General features: G+C 30.6%; 1 protein-coding gene and 1 long non-coding RNA gene across 3 annotated transcripts; both read right to left on the bottom strand.

The window, feature by feature from the left end:
• Window positions 1-1,837: 1,837 nt before the first annotated feature.
• On the bottom strand, window positions 1,838-16,754 carry Blimp-1 (PR domain zinc finger protein 1). Of its 2 annotated transcripts, XM_074246194.1 has the most exons (9): window positions 16,637-16,754; window positions 16,312-16,481; window positions 6,243-6,413; window positions 5,625-5,744; window positions 5,431-5,556; window positions 5,169-5,368; window positions 3,181-4,967; window positions 2,643-2,978; window positions 1,838-2,541 (listed from the first exon to the last, which is right to left on the bottom strand). In XM_074246194.1, exons 3-9 carry the CDS (start codon window positions 6,405-6,407, stop codon window positions 2,390-2,392), a joined length of 2,886 nt encoding a protein of 961 aa, XP_074102295.1. In that variant the 5' UTR covers window positions 6,408-6,413; window positions 16,312-16,481; window positions 16,637-16,754; the 3' UTR covers window positions 1,838-2,389. The 2 variants fall into 2 exon arrangements, with proteins under 2 accessions (XP_074102295.1, XP_074102296.1); XM_074246195.1 differs by lacking the exons at window positions 16,312-16,481; window positions 16,637-16,754 and adding an exon at window positions 6,967-7,874.
• A 3,042-nt stretch (window positions 16,755-19,796) lies between these two features.
• On the bottom strand, window positions 19,797-22,463 carry LOC141529591 (uncharacterized). The gene is made up of 6 exons (XR_012479620.1): window positions 22,015-22,463; window positions 21,730-21,911; window positions 20,986-21,230; window positions 20,494-20,820; window positions 20,229-20,346; window positions 19,797-20,152 (listed from the first exon to the last, which is right to left on the bottom strand). It is a non-coding gene; the product is annotated as an uncharacterized LOC141529591 (long non-coding RNA).
• Window positions 22,464-23,391: the final 928 nt, after the last annotated feature.

The raw sequence follows: 23,391 nt of genomic DNA, 5'->3' as shown, positions 1-23,391 counted from the left end.
AGCTTTTGTAATTGACATTATTCGAGTATTTATTAATGTACTGGAAGAAAATGTATTTTGGTATATTTTTTGGAAGCCTCCTTATGCTTTAAACTGTTTCTATATTTATTTATTTATTTATTTATTTTTTTTTTCCAACTCATTTCTATTTTGCGCTATTTTTGTTTTATTATTTATCGTAACTTTAATAATTAATATTATTGGCTTAATAAAATTGCCGATTCCAAGAGTATTTATACGACTAGAAAAATGTACAAGCACTTGTTATACTCTGAAAAATATTGACAAGGTAAAAATTATATTTATGTGTATATAAATATTTATTCATTTATTATTTGATCCTTTTTATTTATTTTTTGAGCATTTAAATTATTTGCGAATAAATTTTTAAAATAAAAAACACACTCTCTGCTTTGTCAATTATTATACAGAATTTACGGCAGTGCGTGAACATTTTAATAACAAATGATAAATTTTTTAAAACAATTATTGGGTCGTTTAATGGTGTTTTTTTTTTTTTTTTTTTTTTTTTTTTTTTTTTTTTTTTGCTTGGGCATCCCGTGGAGTGCCTGAATCATCCACGTTGCCTGTTGCATTTTTAATAAAAGTCTTTATGAGTAATTTATTTAAAATAAAAAAAATAGGTACGCAAAAATTTTTAATTTTACAAAAAAAATAATCAAGTATTTATCGATTGATAAGAAAAATAATTTATTTATATTTTTTTTTCTTCTTTTTTATAGCGCACTGATAAAATTTTTATTTCTTCTTTAATAAGAGATCCTCGTTATTGCATTTTAATTTTAAATTTACACTTTTAGTGTAAAAATGTGAGCTCCAACAGCTGTATTAATATCAGTCTGCGAATTCGTCTTGGAAATATTATCATAGAAGAGCGATTTGATATCTAACATTCTATCAAATATAATTAAATTTTATTTCTTCTCATTAATTATCCACATAAATGATTTCTTCTTACAATAATAAAATTAATAATTAAACCCAATTGAAATTTAAATAAATTAAATCACTTATCTATGAAAATATCTGTAAGCACGTTTTCGTTTTTTTTTTTTACTTTTTTAAGCGGTAGACTGTATACATCAGTAAACTAAAGATCTAGTGAAGAGTCACAGAAGAGTATGCTTAAATATTAATGGAAGTGTGTCCAATATATGATTATTTATAAAATAATTGAGATTAATAAATGAAAAAATAATGGAAGAATTTATATCAATAAATATATTTAATAAAATAAAAGTTTTAGTAATAATTTAAAAGACTAAAAAAATAAACAATTTAAATTATAACAAAAAATTAGTTGAAAATACTGATTGGTTTTTAATTTCAATTTTATAAGAGTTAAATAATAAGATATATATATATATATATATATATATATATATATATATATATATATATATATATATATATATATATATATATATATCTTGATAAAAAATATATTTACATCATGAGTATATAAATTGATATATAACGTGAATGTATATAAGTGGTGATTTATGTGTCTGTTAAGAAGTTAATAAATAATTAATTACTTCAATAGTATACAGCCTACCGTTTGGCCAACCGACAATACAAATAATAATTAAATAATATTAACAGTAATAATAATAATAATAATAATAATAATAATAATAATAATAATAATAATAATAATAATATATTTATATTTATATTTATATATATATATATATATATATATATATATATATATATATATATATATATATATATATTTATTGTGTACTTTATAATATTATTATCTTCCTATATTACTGATTACAATTATCCCTTATAATAGTATATACAGGTACAGGTCTCGTATAGTTGCAGTCGTGTCGTCACTGGTTTTTTTTTTTTAAACTTTTAGCCCTCTTGATCATCCTTTTTTAAAATCATCAATTTATCACTTCTTATTTCTTGTTTTAATTTAAAAAAAATTTTAATTTTATAAATACTGGCGGGTGCCGACAAAATCCGCCAATTGGAGATAATTAAGTACTCTATTATACAAAATTTATATATTATAAATAACGCAAGAAAAATATATCATCGAATTATGTGGATATAAGATAATTATAAGAGTAAAAAAATTATTTAGCATTAAAAATATTTAATTAAGGAAGCATTGGTGTTTTATTATTTCTTCTTTTCTTTTTCTATTCAAATTAATAATATTTATAGAAAAATTTATTTATTCTTTTTAAATATCCATTAATTCGAGAGTATTTCTTGCGTTAGCGCATAAGACTCGAAGTAATTATCACCGATTGTGCAGATCCGAAGCCATAGGGTCCCATGGTATTGCATCCAATTATTACATTGGACAGTTTGGAGCTGAGATTAATTTATTTTAATTAATCCCTTAAGTACATTCAATAATATGTGGCTGAGAGGTTTCTATAACACTCGGTCGACCCACTGAATTGTCCAAATTGTGTAACGACGTTGAATGTGCACTATTACGCCTTTCATAATTTTCTATGTGCTCTAACTCGCAGTCTTTTTGCATATTACCTGGAAAAAAATTCAAAAATTCATCAATCAATTAATTAAAATAAAAAAAAATAAATAAATAAATTGAGATTATTAATTTTATCAAAAATTATTATTCTTACCAACATCAGGTCCGTATTCGTAATAATTCGGGGAACCAACAGCAGCAGCTAGAGCTAACTCGTCCTCAATATTATTTGGCCTGCAGCTGGTGGTTTTCCAGTGGGTCCTGAGACCACTAGCGCTTATATACTTTTTGTCGCAACCCTGACACGTGTAAGGTCGCTCATTGGTGTGCAATCGTTTGTGCAGCTTAAGATGAACAAACTGAGTGAATTTTGCTGGACAGAGGTCACAAGCATACGGCTTCTGCCCTGAGTGTAATCTTAAGTGGGTCTTGAGATTCGAAGTTGAGCTAAATCTTTTCTGACATATTTCACATTGGTGCGGCTTTTCACCTTTTAAAAAAAAAAATAAATTCATTAATTAATATAAATACCATGTGTAATTTTTAAATATCAATTTTAAGTCTCACGGCTAAAATATTAGTCGTATAAAAATTTTTTTAAACAAAACTTGTAAAATTTTTTTATCCGACCAATATTTTCTTCTTAAATTAATATATATATATATATATATATATATAAAAAAAAAAAATACCTGTATGAACCAAATGATGCTTCTGCAGATGCGCCAGCTGCGTGAAGCTTTTAGTACAAACATTACACTTGAAAGGTCTTTCGCCTGAGTGAGTCCTGAGGTGAACCTTAAGATTAGACAATTGTCCAAAAGTCTTGCAGCAAACATTACATTCATAGTGCATCTTTCCATCTTTTTTCTTAAGCGGATAAGGGAGAGACCGATATCCTCTAGAACCTTGAGAATTAGGACTGAGCGAACCGCTCTGTGAGCAAGCGTGATCATCGGGAGACAGAGAGCTCGCCGGTGAGTATCTGTTGAGCGAGGAGGAGTTGGCATGGATCGTCAACCCGGGATGATGACCCAGATGAAGATTGTGAGTCCCGGCAAATAAATTAGCCTGGTTGTCTATCTGCATCGTCGAGGAAGTGGGCAGCTGATGGCCAGCGGGCTCGTGTCTCCTGCTGTCACTCCTCTCGTAGACGTTGCTCGAGGGAGTTGGCGAGTAAGCCGAGCAGTTGATCGAGAGCGGGGCAATGTGCTGGTGAGAGCTCCCGGTTTGGTGATAGAGCCCGTAGGGATACGAGGGGGATTGGATTGGCGAGACACTTGAATTATTTATCGTAGTTGCATAATTAGACTCTGTGTGCGAGCCGTTTGAGCTGGAGTACATGATCGTGGATGGTCCTAGCGACGGCGAAGACGTCGTCGGAGCGGTTGTTGTGGTCGGCGACGGGCTTCTCCTCCTTCTTCTCAGTTTATTCTGGCAACTGTTGGTCGCAGGGTGGAGGTTGCTAGTGGTTGAAGTCAGAATTGTCCTGGAGTGGATGTTCCCAGCGACTGAGTGGCCATTGGAGCCGTTGCTGCTGGAGTTGCACGGGTGAAGGAGACTCCCCGTGCTGGAGTGCAGGTTCGCAGGGCTCTGGAGCATCGGGACGTTGCAGGTTGAGTTTATCAACGAGCTGGTGCACTCTGCTGGGACTGGCAAGTTTGAACTCGAATCTGGACTGCAGGGCAGGATGTTCCCGTACCTGTGGGACTTTTTGTATGAGTAAGCCATCTCCGTGGGGCTAGACGGCGGGGGAGTCACCGAGTCTATGTGGATTTGATTGTGAGCTTGGAGATGGTTGTTATGATTACTGTGAAGCTGGTGAATATTTGTGTTGTTGTTGTTGTTGTTGTTGTTGTTGTTGTTGTTGTTATCAATATTGCTCCTTAGAAGAATATTCTCCAAAATAGAGCTACTGGGGCTGGTCATGCAGGATGTCCGGCCGGTGGTCAATATCGGAGGCGAGTTGCCCTTTGAATTGACCTCCAATTCATAAAACGCCTTGGGCTTCTTTTCTACCTCGTCTGAGGTGGAAATCATTGTCGCTTTTTGAATAATAGGAGACACGGACTTTTGGGGAATCTCCGGCGTTACTGCTTGGATTTCTTCCTTGTCTTTCATCTCTTGATTCTTCGACTGAAAGTTGTTGTAGGTCTTACTTATTTTTATTTTTACTTTTCGGTACTCGTTTTTCATCACTACGGTGTCTTGCTTGATGACACTGCTGCTGTTTAACGCGGGTGGAGGCGATAACGGCGACGACCCTGATGAAATCGTTCTTGTCGTTTTGCTAAAGTCCAACACGTAGTTGTTCTCAGAGTCAGACTCGCTGCTCTCCTCGTGAGGTGGTGTCAGGATCTCGTCGTGGTACCCGTTTGAGTGGTAACCCTCGTCTGATCTCACTGAACCTTCTGTAGGAGTCATTTGGCAACGTCGCTCGTAAATTACTGAGTCTTTATCTTTCATTGTTATTCTTTCACTGAAAAATATTTTAAATATTTATAAAAAAATTTTTTTTTTTTTATATTTTATAATGAAACTTTTATTTTAAAAATATTAGTTTTTAATTAATTAATTAAAATAAAATGTAAAGATATTAATTTTTTATGAAAAATGTAATTTAAAAAAAGTTTTACATCGTAATCCTAACGGAATTAAATAATAAAATAATTAAAAATACCTTAATGAGATAGATACATCTGACGAAGTAGGTATTTCATTAATTGGTAATGCCGATTGTTGAACTTGTTGGCGTATTCGCTGGAGCATAAGCTCACCCGTAAATGGATAGTTTAATCTCTCCGCAAACTCGCGACAGTACCACACCAGCAATTCTTGGTTCGGTAAAATTGGTTTAATTGTGTAAAAATAAATGTTCATCTAAAAAATAAATTTATTAATTAATTAAAAATAAATCAGTTGTATAATTTTTAGTAACTTACTTTGTATTGACATGCTATCAAATTTTGGGACTCAGATGAGTACGCGGGGTTCACGTATCTCATCCAATTTGATTTTTGGATATCGTATCCGTCGATGTAGTAGAACAACTCATTGTTTTTATAGACCTATTGTAAAAAAAAATTAATAATCTATTAAAAAAATAATTATTAATTAATAAGTAAAAGAAACTTACCCTCCAAAAGTACTTTCGGTTCGCGTCGACAGGTACTGAATCTTTAGTATATTGCTGTCCGACCAAAGGTCCAAAACGAGTCCCTTTAGGGATGTAACTCGTGCTCCATACGCCCAAAACCTAAACCCGCAATAATTGTACTTTTTATTACAAAAAAAAATTCCGACCTTTATTTCTTCTTCTTGTTCTTCTATTTAAATTTTCAAACTATTGAGCTAATTTTTATGAATTAAATAAAAGACGCTGCTATTATAAAAACCTAAACTCTAAAGGTCAGCTTGAATAAATCAACCGAATCATTAGATAAAAGCGACTAAAAATAATCAGAAATTATACTATCTTGATATTATAAATTTATTAGCTAATCTAAATCGATAAAATTCGTCAAAAAATAACATGACGCTCGACCTTTCAGTTTAATATAGAACTTTAGCAATTTATTCATTTAATTATTTATTATTTCTGACTATAAATATCCCTGAGTTAAGTTTAACGTCAATAGTTTGATAAAACATTTCTTGAAATAGAAAATTTTTATCTATTTTTTCTTTTGAAAATTAATTTTATTTTTTAAATTAATATTTAAATTATTTAAATATTAAAAATGAAAATACGTACATCATTAAGTGCTTGAGATTGCTTCAGAACAAGATTTCTCGGTAGTGATGCCTCCGCCCGATTCGACTCGTTCGCCGACGTCGAGACATCCGGTACCAAGTAAACCGCGTGTAGTTCAAACTCCTCCTCCCTCAGGGTCGCGTGATCCCACTCACTAGCCTCCATTGTTCACTGTAACAAAAATTATAAATATTGTTTTTATTATTAATCGCAATAATAATTAATTTATATCAAATTGATTAAAAAAAAAAAAAAAAAAAAAAAGAAAATTTTAACGCTACCCATAGCTCAATTTAAATTGATCCCCAGAATAATTTTCATTTTAATAATTGTTTAATTAAAAATTTGAGCCAATAAAAAATTTTTTTTCCATTTCTTGTGAATAATTAATAAAAATATATTTGGGATTTATTTAAGTTTCATTCAACTGAAAGTGAAAAAAAAAAAAAAAAATATTTCTTCTTTCAGCAATTTTAATTGAAAAGATTTAAAAAAATATATGACGTCGCTGCACCGAGCTTGCACGGTTAAACACCGCGAAAGTGAAACCCGTCCATGCATTGATCGACTGCAAGCGAGAGGACTGGGCGGAGGGTTGAGGAAATGTGGGCGGAAAGGGGCGAAAGATAATATAAACTCCAGGATTTCGACCAAAATATCTTTCCGTTTTTACTATTTTTACACATTTATAATTACAACAATTATTCTCTTTATTAATACATACACTTTTTACTTTACTAAATCGATACTAAAAGGACTCAAAAGTCCTTAGCTTTAAAATTAAAAAATTTTAAAACTTTATCAGCTTATGTGATCCTGTGATTTTTCAGAGAAATTTCATCGATCATTTTTACAATAATAATCTTAGATTTTATAATTATAATTTTATAAATGTCGTCAATACTTTTAAGATAAAATTGTCTAATTACTCTAAACATTTACTAATAAAATAAAATAAAAAAGTAGTTGCCGATCGATCGATGTGTTACGACACGTTTTTGAGGGCCCTTATCGATTATCAGGACATCGGTGGGCTGGAGAACGTCCCAGTCATTATTTTTTGTTAATTTTATTTATTCAGTTAATAAACACTCAATAAATAGTTTACAATCAGTCTTATTTATCTTCGTTGCTAATTTTGTGCGTCGTTGTCAAGGAAGAAATATTTTAATTTTAAATTTAAATAATAATAAAATCACTTTTGATTTTTGGGAGTCGCCCATTCAAAAATTTTCAGAGTGATTAAAAAAAATCCAAGTTCCCTTTCTCTTTCTTCACCGCGCATGTCCTTCCTATTGGGCCACGTAAATACACTTACACTGCAGCTCAATTTTTTATTTATATCCAAAAAAAATATAAACTATTTAAATTAAAAAATCACTTGATAAAAAAATTTTTTTTTTCACTAAATTTAAACTGATAAAATTTTTTTAAAATAATTTTTCATATCACTGGCAATTCATTTTAATTATTTTAAACAAATTCAGATGAAAATACTCAAGAGAATTGTTTAATTTTATGATTTCGGAGTGTTTTATTTTATGATGGCGCACAATGGATATATTTAATGAAATTCCCGATAAGAAAAGTGTAATTTAGTGGCAAACTCGCGAGGGTTTCGCGGATGGCACAGTGTGGAACTCGGGTAGACCTGACCTAGCCCAACACGAGTTTCCTTGGCTGGCCTACGTTGGTATTGGCTGGTGGCGCATGTTCAAGTTATACAGTGTATATATAAATATATAAATTGTAGGTATATCTGTAACGAAAGAGGCAGAGACAGCGCCAGTACAGCAAAACCCATATTATGTACATGGTGGTGCATTTCTCCTGCGCTTTCAATCGACCCGCTGCTGAGAGCGCCCTCTCCCTCCCTCTTTCCGTTTTCTGTCCACCCCCGACAGTCGCCCTCAACAATCCCTCTCATTTTCACATCAATATCACTTTCTTTCGATTTTCATCCCCTCGTGATTCTTCAATCTTATATTCTCATTGCAGATTAATATATTATTAAACATTTTCTTCCCGAGGATTCAAACTTCAAAAGAAGGCTATTGTTAAACACATTTTTATGCTTTGTACTTTTTACCATTATTCAGTTTTGCTAAATTGATAGTATGGATTTTTTTCTTCTTTGTCCTGTTATTTTCGCTGTGCGTCCAGACATCAAAGTCTAATAAGTGGCAATAATAGTTAAGGGTATCGAGGGTTAAAACCCTTTATAAAGTTCAACGTTATTTATATATTAAAAAAAAAAAAAAAAAAAAAAAAGATAAATAAAAAAGAAGATTATAGAATTTTTTTTTTTTTAATTATTTTTCTTGTAAAGAAGAAATCAGTGGATTTATTTGTTAAGAAAATTTTATTGGTAATATATATATATATATATATATATATATATATATATATATATATATATATATATATATATATTTTTTTTTATTCTTTGTAGAAATCTGTAGACCTAATCGGTGTTTAGGCTTGAGTTCAATGACCTCTCTGAATTCAAGGTGCGAGAATTTAAATTAAATTGTGCGAATATAAAAAAAATCTCAACTTAAATAAAAAAAATTTTTTTTCTAAAAATTCAAAACGAAAAATTGTAAATCAATATTAATAATTAAAATAAAAAATTGATGATTATTGTTATCAATAAAATAATAAATAAAAAAAAAAAAAAAAGTAGGGATGTACTGAATGAAAATTTCACTTTTCCGCGTATTTCTTAGTGTTCACTTGAACGATCTCGCCCGTGCGAGTGAGCGACTAGCGAAGAATTTCCGCGTGAATCGGCAACGACTACTAACCCAGATACGTCTTCAGGTCGTCGATCTCGAGACTTCTCGAAAAGAAGTTGACTCCATGTGTACCAGATAACATTTCTATGATAGTTTTTACACTCTCGTAAGTCCTTACGAAGACTCGTCAAATCAATAGACCTTTTTTTCCCTTTAAATAAATCATTAACTATATAGTCTAATACTCCCCATATAATATCTGCGTCATAGCTTTATGTCGATTGTCGATAGCATAAATCAATGTCTTAATAATTTCTTTGTAATTAAATGGAATTAATTATCGGGGCATCTGTATACAAATAAATAGATTTATTAGTAGATATATATATATATATATAACATATATAACTGGATAAATTCTTATCGAGTTCATTGTACCTTGATCACATTCACAAGAAATTTCCCGTAATCGGTGTTGTAGGCAATTGTGGGCAAATGTAAACCGGAAAAGTAACGAATAAGTGAATTAGCGAGACTTGTTTCTTCATTTTACATTAATAATACAATAAAAATATATTTTATCCATATATTTACAGTCTTTAGTTTTTTCCCCTCTCAATTTCTTTCCTATTTTTTTACCACTTCTATTTCTTAACTACAAGTACAAGTTCCTTCATTCTCTTTGCTCTTATACTTAATACTTATTCTGTTTGTACTCGTCCGGTTAAGCGCTCGAAAGAAGGTCTCTGCCGGTCATTGTCCCACTTGGTAATCGCCTCACCATCTGGACTTGGACTTGGACCACAAGTATCCTTTTAATCAATTTTATATTCTCTACTTTTTTGGAAACTTTTCTCAATTTTCAAACTCCTGATTTTTTTTTTTTTACTGATCCTTCATCAAGTCAACGGTCATGATATTTTTTTCGAGTCAATTAATTTAAACTCACGCTGGGCCTTCGTGTAGGAGTATTACAACTTTTACCTAATGTATTACACTTGTTATGCATTTATATAAGTTTTTTTTGTTTTAAGGATTGCAAAATAGTCAGTAAATATTTTTTTAATTGATAACTTTTAATAATTTATTAAATTAATTTGATTTAAAAGAAGAAATTTTAATTAAAAAAAAAAAAAAAAAAAAAAAATTAAACGAAAGAAGAAATGGAATAAAATCAATACTTAAGTCTAAGCTACATAATAGCGGATTGTAACTGTTAAAACAGTTTTCCTACGCAACGTATAATAGTAATCTCTGATTGTTAGTTACATATAAAGCCCACATGATCCGCAAAGACATAATAACTATAAACAAACGCGATAAAACAAAAACATAAAGACTGCAGGGGAATAATAATGGGATAAAAAGAAAGACAAACAAAATAATAAAAAAGTGAATAAAGAAAGAGACATATTCTCTACCCAGCGATTTATTTAATACGGTAAAATAATAGTAACGTTACTTATGTCAATTTATACGACAATATTGGGCGGTTCGCGATTATCAGTGCATACCGATTGTTCTTACTCTTCTCCGTGCATGACTATTTATTAGATTCGTGATGTAAATTTTTTCCACCAATAAGAAATAACATCTATATTTTATCTACAAAATACGTTTAAAAAAGGATTAAAACGTATAAGGAGCTTTTATTTAACTTTGACCATTGGTGCATACACTCGGTATGTAACTTTAACCGTTATACTATATACGTACTATACAGAATACAGAGTCCCGTTTGAAGTAAGTTAAGGCGGTGAGGGGAAAGGAACACACGAGACATCAGACTGGTATCAGTGGCCCGGCCAAAAGTAAAACCGAATTCATTTTCGGTCTCGTAAGACCGCAACGCCAGCCGGCCACCCGAATTTTAGTTTTACACTACAATAAAGGTCGTTGACTTTGCCTCTTTTTTTATCCGCTAAACTTGCCAGAATTTTCGGTTGAAAAAATTCATTGTATCAAAAAAAATAAACAACAAAAATAATAAAAATTGCGCAACTAAGAGAGATAAAGATTGGATTTTTGGACCGCAGGACCTCGAATCTGTAAAACTCGGGAGGGGAGAGATGAGAGTTCATCGAACTCCCGTAAATTCGATTTAAAGATGATACACGTGTCAGAATAGTCTCTAGCCGAATAATAAAAAGCAAAACTCAAGTTATTTTTTTTTTTTTTTTTTTTTTTCCGTGTTATTCAAATGGGAGAATTTTTTTATTCTGACCTCTAAATATTATCATTAATTCCAAGGGCTTGAGTTTAATTTTTAATTTGACATCCTGCAGACAGATAAAATATAGCTAGTAGTTCCTTGGAATAATTTATTGTATTGGTATTAATAAGATAATATCTTATTTTGGTGTCTCTGTCAGGTTTTTATTATTATTAGCATCTCAGTTGGTCCTCTTATACTTTTTATACTTCTTATACCTGGCAGGCTCCCTTGGTAAAGATCAATGTACTTTTTCTCGGGTGCGTCAAAGCCAAATTCTCTTTCTGGTTCTTCCTCTATCTTTCTTTTTCTTTCTCCGTTTCTTTCTCGACAGGATCACCGGAGGACATTGAACTTGTTAGTGCGATCGACTGCGAATTATACCAACGTCCTCGGTTCCTCGTTTTCATTATCATTCTTTTAGTGGATATGGAATGTCATTTACAGTTACACTTAGCTCCTTTTTTTTTATAACTTTTTTTATTTTTTATTTTTTGTGGACTCAATTTAGCGTGAGTAATAAAATACAGCATTGTATTTTAATTAATCTTGTCGATAATTAATTAAATAAAATTATTTTTAGGCGCTAAAAAATAACGATTTAACGGCTGTAAGTAGTAACAGTCAACGATGTGCGAAACGGCGAGCTGCACTCAATGAACGGATGGATTTTGTATGGTCCATTGTAAGTGCGCTGATAGGGAGAGACAATGCAAGTGTGAGCTTGAGCTTTAATCATTATTCGGTGTTTATGTACTAAGTACATTACATTACATTATTATTATTATTATTATTATTATTATATATGAGCGAAGAGAAAGAAGCGGTGAAGGCGTAGATATGCAAGAGCCGCTACATCATTTCGCTAACTTAATGCGGTACTCTCGCAAACTCGCAACACGTACCAAGTACAAGCTACGAGGTCTTTGAACTCCTGGCACTCTTGCGCTGCATAACCCATTTTGTAATAGCCCACTTTGTTTAACCGGCACGCGGCATCCTCACACGGCCTGAACTCCAAGCAAAACCCAGATACCTTTGTCGATATTGCAGCTTTACTCACTTTGTTCTTTTCTTCTCTCATTTTCCTTGTTATTATATTGTTTCAACGCCGTCAGAGTTATCCAAGTCTTTTTTTTTTTTTTTTTTTTAAACACTTATCTCTAAGCTTTTTTTTTGAGAGGTTTTAATTTTACTTTTTTTTTTATCCTTATCATTGGTAATTATTTTGGTTGAAGAAGGCTTAGAATAGTTCAAGTCGAAAAAATGATTTTAAAAATTTTTTTTTTTCAATTTAAAAAAAAAATTGATAGAATTTATTAATAATTTTTAACTGTGATAAAATATTTAAAAGTTTTATTATTACTGTAAATTTGCCAAAAATTGAAAAAAAAAAAAAAATTTTAAACAATTTTAAATATATTAATTTATTGTAATCTTGATTTAAATAAAAATCAATTCCAAAAAACTTTAGTAGAGCAACAAAATTTCTCAATAACCCGATGGCAAATTATGAATGACCACCAAAAAAACCTAGACAAACTTTTAAGTATTTAAATGTGTAAAGTAGGAAAGAGTTTTACCGGTTGAATTAACTCTGAGTGCATAGAAGATCGATACCTTACTTTCTAACCTAGTTAAAATCGCTGTCTCTCGCTTACACTTGATTCCTTTTTCTTCGACTCTTTCCTTTTCCTAGACCCATCTTTCTCATTGTAAAATCCGTTAGTTGCTGATTTTTTATTATTATATTCTCGCAAATACCATTTCCATAAATAATTCACTCGGTTCAATTTTTTTTTTTTTTTTTTAATCTCTTTTCATTTCTCTCTAAATTGCATCATTAATATACAAACAAGTAAACGATAACAGCCGCTATTAATTAAATTAATTACTAGATTTTTTGAAGCCATTAACAAGGATAAAATATAAAGCACAATTATAATTATAATAAAAGGGTAAATAACCTGCAGTAGAGTTGCGAAAGAGATTAAATAATCGAATTTTTCGTTTCCGCATTGGAATTATACACTCTCAAGACGTCAATGTCAATGCCGCAGCGCCCTTTCACCTTATATAACGAATAAGTATACAAATACGTAGTTGCCGCGAGTATTACGGCTGAAATTTAACTATTTATTTTACTTAAATATCATTTCTTCCGAAAAAAAATTTTTTTACAATCAACAAGACTGATTTTTGTTTCAGGTCCTGAGCGCGCCATCATTGCGGTCCTCCTGAATGACAATTTTGCCAAAATTAGGGTAATTAAGAAGAAGGCAGAGAAGAAAAGAAGCATATGTGTACGTACATATTTTTATACACCTTAATATTTATATTTATATATAGATATATTGTACGAAAGGAATCTCACGGCTGACGGCTGGCCGTGACTTTACTCAACTCGTGCGGCACTCAGCGCAACGCGTCAATGTAGAACGGTCATTGACTTCCCGGTCGTAGTATAAGTATTATATATTATATATAGTCGGCTCTCCTGCGTTGGTCTTGTGACGACCACCACCACAGCCACCATCGCCAAGTCTATTCTTTTATATCATCCTCTATAATCTTATGTTTTTATATTTATGTGGATAAATATTTTTAATTGCGGATTGGTAATGCCTAGGTAAGCTGCACTTGTAATTTGGATTTTTTTTTAATTAATTAAATTTTTGATACAATTTTTCACAATTTTGCTTGATTAAAATACAAATTTTTATTTAAAGTTTTAATTGTTTCAAAAAATTTTATTAAATATATTCTTAGTTTTTTACAAACATTAAAATAAATATATATATATATATATATATATATATATATATATATATATATATATATATATATATATATATATATCAATAAATAAGAATTTTTGCTTTCAAAAATTGTATTTAATTTATGAGAAAAAATTATTTTTAAATTAAATAAAATTTAATAATTTTGACTAAAGATTTTCATATTCATCTTGGTTAAAAAAATTTCTTCTCTCAAATCAAGTTAATTTTTTCTATAAATGCAAATTAATATGTAAATTTTTGAATTGATTTAAATTAGAATAATAATTAAATGATTTAAAAGCAAAATTAGAAAATAAGACGTAGGAAATTAATGTAATAAAGCAGAATGATAAAATAGATAGGCTTTGATGGTGATAACGGTATTTGGCACAATGACTGCTCTGCGCAGAGAATCCGAAAAATAAATAAATCAATTAATATCATAAATTCCGGAATATTCTGAAAAAAATAATAAAGATCCTTTCGATTGGCGTCTCATCTAAAAAGTGCAATGACCGTTCCAATAATAATAAAAGGACCCCCCACTCGAGTGTTCTTGGTGATTGTTCGACCCTGGCGGTGTGGTGGTAAATGTCCTGGTCGTTCTGTCATGAGCACCCCCTCCCCGAATAAGAGATAGCAATTTGTATCTTTCAACTGAATTCCCTTGACACCGGAGATACCGTTATGTCACATTATATTAAACATTACACTGTACAAGTGCCTTTGGAGTTCATTTATCCATTTGTTTGTTTTCCAGCCGGATTCTCTATCCAGATAGGATATTAACGCCGTTTGAACCCATTGTCAGTCGGGAACATCATTAGCCGAGGGAAGAACAATTAAAAGTCATTTTAAAAGTAAAAAAAAAAATTAATTTTAATTTAATCAATTTTCTTTCAAGTAGAGTAAATAAAAATTCTACTCTACTTGATTTAATTTAATTTAACTCCTGACGCCTCAGTGTCTCCGAATGGGCAGAGTTCAATGGCCAAAAAAATATAAACAGCCTTAAATACCAGCATATGGCAAATACAATAAAATCCTGAGAGTTTTTTTTTATATAAATTAATATCCGGATCGAACAATGGCCTTCGTATTTCCGTCTCATCCTCCACTCAGTAAGTCCGTTATTTCATTCGAAGGCCCTTTCATTTTCTTATTTCTTCCCTGCTCCTTTACAACAACAACACCACGGCTTGCTGTACTCCCTGATAAAAAAAACTATTGCCGAGAGTGAGACTATTTATTTATTTTCCTTAAATTTTTTACCGTGCGGTAACAGAATATTTTTTTTTTCTTTTTCTTCGAACAAAATCCCGTTGGCGCTCACCTTAGGATCCGTTCAAGCAAAGAGCTGTTCCCCAATGAATCTACCAAATGTAAGCGGGTGCTTCCTCCGTTTACTCCTTTTATTTTCGACTACTCTTCTTATTTCAGTCTGCTCTTTTATCTTACACTCCAAAAGCAACGGTACTCTGTTATATCATATTAGGAAATGCGTAGCGTAGATTTAACGGTCTCTTGTCTTTTCTTCCTAGAATTACGCCACTAGTCATCAATATCTCTTTTGAATTTTATCCTGTTAAATTTTGCTTTAACCTTGAGGATAATTCACCAAGTTACACTTTAATAATAATAATAATAATAAACCGGAGATTAAGTAAAAGTGAATTACACAAGCCCGAATTTATAATTATCTAATGTAGCAAATTAATTCTGCAATTTTTAAATATTTTTTCGTCATACAATATACATTAATACATTTATACATTTATATATTATACCTGCGGTGTGTTATGTATATTTGTCTTTCGTAACCGGTCTCTTCACAGAGTAAATTTCATTGCGAATTACGAAATAAAAAAAATAGTTGTAGATTAATTTTTAGGAGTCCTTGGGTTTGAACGAAGGCCAACAGATCTTTGCCAACGACTAGGTAAATTTCAACATAATTTCTGTTGTAAATTATAATAATAATGATGATAAAAAAATAAGATCTTGTTAGTCGGTTAGAATAGACCAGACCCTACAGAGTTTAAATCTAAATCTAAGCCTGAGAATTATTAAAGATTGCCAAATAACTATTACTTTTTTTTTTTTTAAGCTAGCAATAGACTCTCGACAACACTTTCGATATCTCGACCTTCGAGCTTAGCAAATAGTTAAGCCCTCTTTTTGTATTATGACCTTGGATCTGAGAAGCCGGCAAAAAGTTACGGAAGAGTCGACCGTAGGTTATGTACTTTCTTACTCAAGCTATTATAAATCAAAATTAATATTTCTTCTTTTAATTATTACTCAATAAATAAATAAATCATTTTGAATAAATGACTTACCTCGGTAAAACGACTGCAAAAAATTGTCCTTAAATAACCCTTGAGCCAATTGTCATGTCTAATTAATTAAAAATCTCCAATTAATCTCAGTGATTTAATCCAAAGTCTTAATTATTTTGTTAAATAGCCGCAAGTCTCTTATCCTAAGAGTTTTCTTCGGTAACAAAACACTTCCACCAAAATTACATTTATAAATATATAAATATATAAATATATATATATATATATATATATATATATATATATATATATATATATATATATATATATATATATATTTATTTATTTATTTATTTATTTATTTATTTATATATATATATCTCACTCTTCACGTTCACCACAACCCTTGTGTCACATTAATAAAATAAATAAATAAATAAATAATTAATTAATTAATAAAAAATAAAGTCTGAAAAAATAATAAATTTATATAAAAATAAAGTCTGAAGACACTCTCGAGGGGAATCACCTCAATGTGGTCGACGTCCTTAATGAACGGTTGTTTCGTACAGCCGCGTGGTACGTACTGAAGCTCAGAAGGTGAATATAGGTATAGGAAGGCCAGAAGCGCACAACGTCAGTGGTGATGGCGATGGCGATGGCGGCAGGAACCAAGAAGAAAAGGAAGGAGGCATTACACCTCGAAGGCTGTTCTACGGCCACGGTTTCTTCTCCCTTTACTACTTCTTCTTCTTCTTCTTCTTCTTCTTCTTCTTCTTCTTCGTCTTCTTCTTTCTTCTTCCACGAGTGCCTCAGCTCCTCTCTCCTTACCTCACATTACACTGGCCACTTTGCTTTCGTTCTCTTCGGCTTTACTTACACACAAACTTAACTCCAGAGTCAACGAAACCACACTGAAGAATACACACATAGTCTTCCTCCTTCTTCCCTCTTCTACACTCACACACACATTTTAAGCGCGTACATGAGTCTCAGCATTCCCGTGACTATCATCGGGAAATTCACTGGTGCAAAATATATATATATATATATATATATATATATATATATATATATATATATATATATATATATATATATATATACGGAGAGAATTTTATGGTAAATACTATCATCGAAAAATTATTAAAAAGCTCCAAGATACTCCAATATTAATAAATACTAGTTATTATTATTATTATTATAAATAATTAGACTTACCACCAATATATTAATTTTTATCATCTGTTACATTACTATAAAATTATATCTCAAATAATTTGATTAAATATCTCGATAATAACTTTTAAATCAAATTAATAATTTCAACAATCTTTGATGGTAATTATTACTCCAAAATTTATATTTTATGAAATTGATATTAATATTAAATTAAAAAAATATGTTTTTGAAAATACAAGCTCATCCCGATGTAACACTTATCAAGAGCTTTTATTTGAGTACCCACATGCATTTTTATAAAACTTATTTTACCATCAAAGACCGCAAAATCTACAAAACAAGTATTGTTAGGGTTAATATAAAATTCTCTCTGCATTAAATGAATGTAAAGTTTGTAGGGACCCTGGTTCTTCGTCCCTGCTCGAGTGTAATGCTTATAACTTGCTATGCTTGATGTACAGCGAACAACGGTACTTCGCTCTTCCGTCTTTGCTCGACAATAAGAGCACAAATACTCCTGATGGTTACTGACCTCCGAAAATACTCAACTTTTACCCTCTTTCTATGGAGGAACATTGTTACAAGATATTCCGAATTATCTCCAGTTACATCGACACGTATGTACGCATCATAAACTTACGTATGAGACTCGATTTCGTTTGGAATTTTTTTAGTACGTTTAAATGGTTCCATGATTCTCAATCCTTCGACAAAATATCCCAGACAAAATATACCCAAAATAAATATCTTAAATATTTTAAGCGTGTTATCGTGTTGTATTTTTTTTATTATGGATTTTGTGTGATATTTAGTCTCAGGGATATTTTTTTTTAGGATATTTTGTCGAAGGATCACAACACCTGATACCGCTTAAAAGAACCTAGCTTCTTATTTTTTTCAAGGACTAAATTTAGTATATATTCCAGTGATTGATGTAATCAAGCTAGATTTTGATTTGAAAAAGAAGAAGAAGCTTTTGAGATTTAAGCGATAAGAAAAACAAAATGACGCAATACAAGCGATTAAAAGTTAATGGTATTCACCAGGTAAATTAAAAGCGACTAACATTCGGTAAGATGACTTTCATTTGATTCGGTCAACGCTCCCAAAATTTCTTACCAAGTCACAAATTCCATAAGTCATAAGTAAAAGTAATGCGTCGTTTTGTTTTATTTAAATCTTTTTAAGTTTCATTTAGTCATTGGTGGGTTATACAATCGATGGAGAATAATTATAATGACAATAACATACTGGAAAATAATTAATTTCAGAGGCTGTGATGATATAATGGTTGACGTTATCTCCTGGCGCTGGAAGACTTACTGGAAGTTGTCACGAGACATGTTTGGCGTTAATCACTCATGAACTATACGCAAACACTTTTTTATAAGATAACTATATCGTTAGTTAGTACTAAGCTCGGGGTTTTATTGCCTTTGCAGCTATTACAGTCTCTCAAGTTGACACTCTGATCAACAGAATTTTATCATTACTTAATTCATTCATTTTTATTTGCTTGAATATTCGTTTCAATTCACTGAAATATAAATAAATAAAAAAAAAATTAAAGAAGAAATTTTGAAAAATAAATAAATGTATAATTTTAATTTTGTACAAAAATATTAATACTATTTCTTCATTAAATTTTTTTATTATTTATTATTCGTAACATTTGCTCCAAACATTAGGCAAAATTTGGTAATTCAATCCCACTTAAAACTTACATAACTACAAGTTAATTTTACATTACAAATTTTATCTAAAATAAATACAAAATATTCAAAGTCATATTTCGTAATTAAAGAAGAAACTTAAAAAAATTAATAGAACTTTAATCTAAATTCTTTGCAAAAATTAATAACATTATTTCTTCTTTAATAAATTATTAAAATCTTCAGAGAAAATACAAAAATATCTTACAAATATTTCTCGTACAAGCGTTAAAGTCTCTAGCGTTCGGAAGCTAACCAAACGCAAGGTCTTATAAAAACAAAATTCCATAAATAAATTATTGATTTAAAAATTCTCGCAAATAAATTTTATCAAGTGTTATTGCGCAAACGTAATGTGGGTACTTAATGCGGGCGATATTACTTAACGTAAATAAGTGTTAACGATAAAACATTAAACTTGTCTGTCTTTAAAATCTTAAAAAAATAATAACAATATTAACAATGAATAAAAGATAAGGCGAATAAAATCCCCGAGTGTTATTTTTATGACAATCCAAATAAAAGTTAAAAGAGCGACCGTTAACAGAATAATATAAATGTATATTATATATATATATATATATATATATATATATATAAATTCAATGAAGATATATAGATATAGATAGGAGGCTTTTACATAATAATTCTGAACCAGCAAATACTTTAAGAGAGTAGTGATGGTAAAGTATCCCTCCCTCGATTGGCCGTGAAGCTACCAACGGGTAACCGGAACGGAACGGAGCGCCGAGTGGTTACTGACCTCTCGAAGCACTCTTACGCTTGCACTACTTAGCTTAGCTGAGACTTATTTTTACCTAATTTGCAGTTTGCCTTTACCTTCACCTTGCTCATAACTTTATGAGTTTTGTTTAGCCGCCTTTATCTTTATAATCATAAAACATTTTAATTAAATAATATTTCTTGTATTATTTCTTCAGCGAAGCATTTGTAATAAGAATAAGAGTTCTTCTTCATCTCATGACGCTCCATTAGAAGTATTTTCCCTGTGAAAAACAAAATAAATAATAAATAAATAATTAAAAAATTAAATATTATTTGAAGAAATGAAAAAAATCATACCTTAATTATCTTGAATGATAATTCGCGTGAAATTAGTTGAGTTGCCTCCTATTTATTTTTTCTTCTTCATTTCTTCACTTTCCTCGACGCGCTCCTTTTACAACAACAACAACAACAACTGCAATAATATTAATTTTACAATAGAAGAAATAGAACAATTAATTAATTAAAAAAAAATATATATAATATTTATAAATATATGAAAGAAGAAAAAAATTATGCCAATAAAGTAAGACAAGACGTCGCGGAAAAAGATGGCGCTCACCGGGAGTTCGTTAACCCTTGAAAATACTCTTACATCGCGGTTGCGTGCCCACCAGGTCGGTGCACTAGTTTACTTTACGCTCACTCTTGAGTCTTGACTCGCCAGAAATCCTCACTACTGAGTAGACTTCACTCGTCACTCGTTTTTTTTTCCAGCTCTTTCGTTCTCTTTTGCTCACTGATTAATTTTCCTTTAGCTCTCCATACCATCTCCTGGATTATAGCTAGGTGTTTACCGTCCACATGTGTACATATTAATCTAGCCTCGATCATTTCCTTCTAATTCTGTCTTCCACTGGTGTCTGATTAAACGGAAGCTCTCCTTTTGCTAGAGAGAAGAGCAAGACTTATTATTCTCGTTGGAGAAGAGAGACATCGGCCAGTCATTAGAAAACTACTTCACCTACATCGAACGATTGCTCATAACCAGCTCTCCACACAACAATTACCTTATCGTATTTTATGGTACATTTTAATGCTATTTGGTACTTACGTATATCGTGTAAATATTATGCCAGCATTTCCGCCGCTTCCGTTTCTTCCATTTCCTCCATTTTTATGCTAGTTATCTAGTTTTTCCACTCAAAACTTCAGTTTATTGAAGTTACTCTCTGGTGAAGACAACAGTTGTGATTTTTTTTTTTTTTATTTTATCAATATTCTGCGACGAGGTTTGCCAATTTACAGTTATTGATGGAAAAAAAATTTCTAGAAGATGAGTAGTGGAATTTTTATTACCTGGATGAAATAAATATTCATTTAAATTAGTTAAAAAAAAATTATTTGACTAGATCAACAAACACTTGATAGATTAAATAAATAAATTATGTCTAAAAAATTGCATTTATATTTCTTCACAAATTTTTTATATGGAATTTATATTATTATTATTATTATTATTATTATTATTATTATTATTATTATTATTATTATTATTATTATTATTATTATTATTATTATTATTATTATTATTATTTTTTTTTTTTTCATAAATTAAATAATCATATTCTTCAAAATAAAATTTTTTTTCTTCCCTGTTATTTCTATCTCTTAATCAAATAATATTTCTTATCTTAAAAAAACTAATTAATTTTCTTTTTCATGAAAGAAAATATAAAGTTTTTTATTTTTCATCTCTGATATCAAGAAGATATATTAATTCCCCAGAGAACTTTTCCAAAAAAGATAAAAAAATATTAAAATTTTTTATTAGATATTTTCGAAACTGGTTTCTTACCAGAGAACGACACTCCACGAAGAAGTGAAGATAAAAACCTTGGTACAGGTAAAAAAAAAGGATCTTGTTCAATCTCCCTTTTGTCAGGAGTCATAGCCTTGATAAAAATAAATGAAATCCTTATAAATAATAAATTGTCCTGTTATATCTTGAGAAGAACTCAGGGAAACAGTCCGCAAAGTCTGTGGGCAAGTAAAGCAGAGATGTTGACAAAAAATTGACAATACATATATGTATAAATATAAATATAAATATATATCTGGAAAAGATGGAGTTTGAGCTTACTGTACGCACAAAGTCATAATGCCTCTCTCTTTTCACCGCGTCCGCTATATATTGTATATGTTGTATTCTTGACTCCGTAGCTCGGTCACTCGAAACGAACGTTATAAGTGAAGTGGCACACGATGCGTAAGAGTATTTTCAGGGGGTCGTCGACCGTTCTGTTTCTGCGCGTATTGTGCCGATCTCAGACTTACATTAACTCGTCGTATCGGTCGTCGGCGTGCCAAGGAACTTCCATCGGCAAATCGCGAAACCGCAAGACAGTCACGTGCCACCGAAAGCCCGAGGCAACACGGCCGCACTTTAAGCTCTTTTTCTTATTCTTCTTCCTGAGAGCTGCAGATCGTCAACCATCACCAGAAATGAGAATAATGATCGAGTTTTACCGGTCACGCCAATCAAACAACCTCTCAGGTCACCAGACAGATTGGCTTCTTTTCCTAACTTTACTTTTTTTTTTTATTTTAACTTCTCTTTCATTGCTAATGATCATTTTTTAAACTAAATCTTCTAACTTACTTGGAAATTTTTATTTTATTAATTAATGTGTAAAAAAATTTATTTTCTTTAAAAATCCATTTTTGAAAAAATGCTATTTAAAATTTTAATTAATTTTAAGTTTTTTATAGAAAAAAAATGAATTTTTTTTTTTTTTTTTTTTTTTGTATAAACTAATTTTTTATACATTTATTTAATTTAATAGAATAATAAAGCTCTATAAAAAAATTTTTTAATAAAAAAAATAAGAAAAATCAAATTTTTATACTTAAATAAAATTAAATTTCCAAATAATTCAACTAACTTTTTTAATAATTATTAAAAATAATAAAATTCAGTAATAATTAGCAATCGATACAATAACAGTACCCGTAATTAATATAAAGTGACAAATCGGTTTAGTTTGAAAAGGAAATTCTCGTGACACATTCGTTTTTATTGCTTGTGCGTACGGTTACGAATCTCAGGTGAGTATCTGATACTCATACGCGGTAAATACGGAAAGTCGGCAACACAAGTACTGCTCCGTATAGAAGGCATTGACCCTCGTTCTCTTACACATAAACACTCATGCATTACATCTTATACTACGCTGATGACTGTATTATACGATCTATGATGTACAAGTGATATGAGTTGAATTATTTTTTTCACTTGTATATTAATTCATACCGTAACTTGTCATTCTTATATCCTTGTGAAACTAAAATCGAAATGTATTCGTAAACAAATTAATATCTAGCGGTATTGTACCAGATCCCGTTAAATGTGGGCTGTGGTATTCTTACGTAATGTTAATTCTAAGTCATACTTTTAACTCCAATTCCGAATAACGGAATAACGATATCAAGAGTTAATCAAAAGTCATAGCGTTTTTTT

Source organism: Cotesia typhae, unplaced genomic scaffold (genome assembly GCF_013202065.1).
Source record: "Cotesia typhae breed Kobodo isofemale line unplaced genomic scaffold, CoteBio_Ctyphae contig_48, whole genome shotgun sequence".
Classification (NCBI taxonomy): domain Eukaryota; kingdom Metazoa; phylum Arthropoda; class Insecta; order Hymenoptera; family Braconidae; genus Cotesia; species Cotesia typhae.
This window is presented reverse-complemented; position numbering and strand designations above follow the sequence as displayed.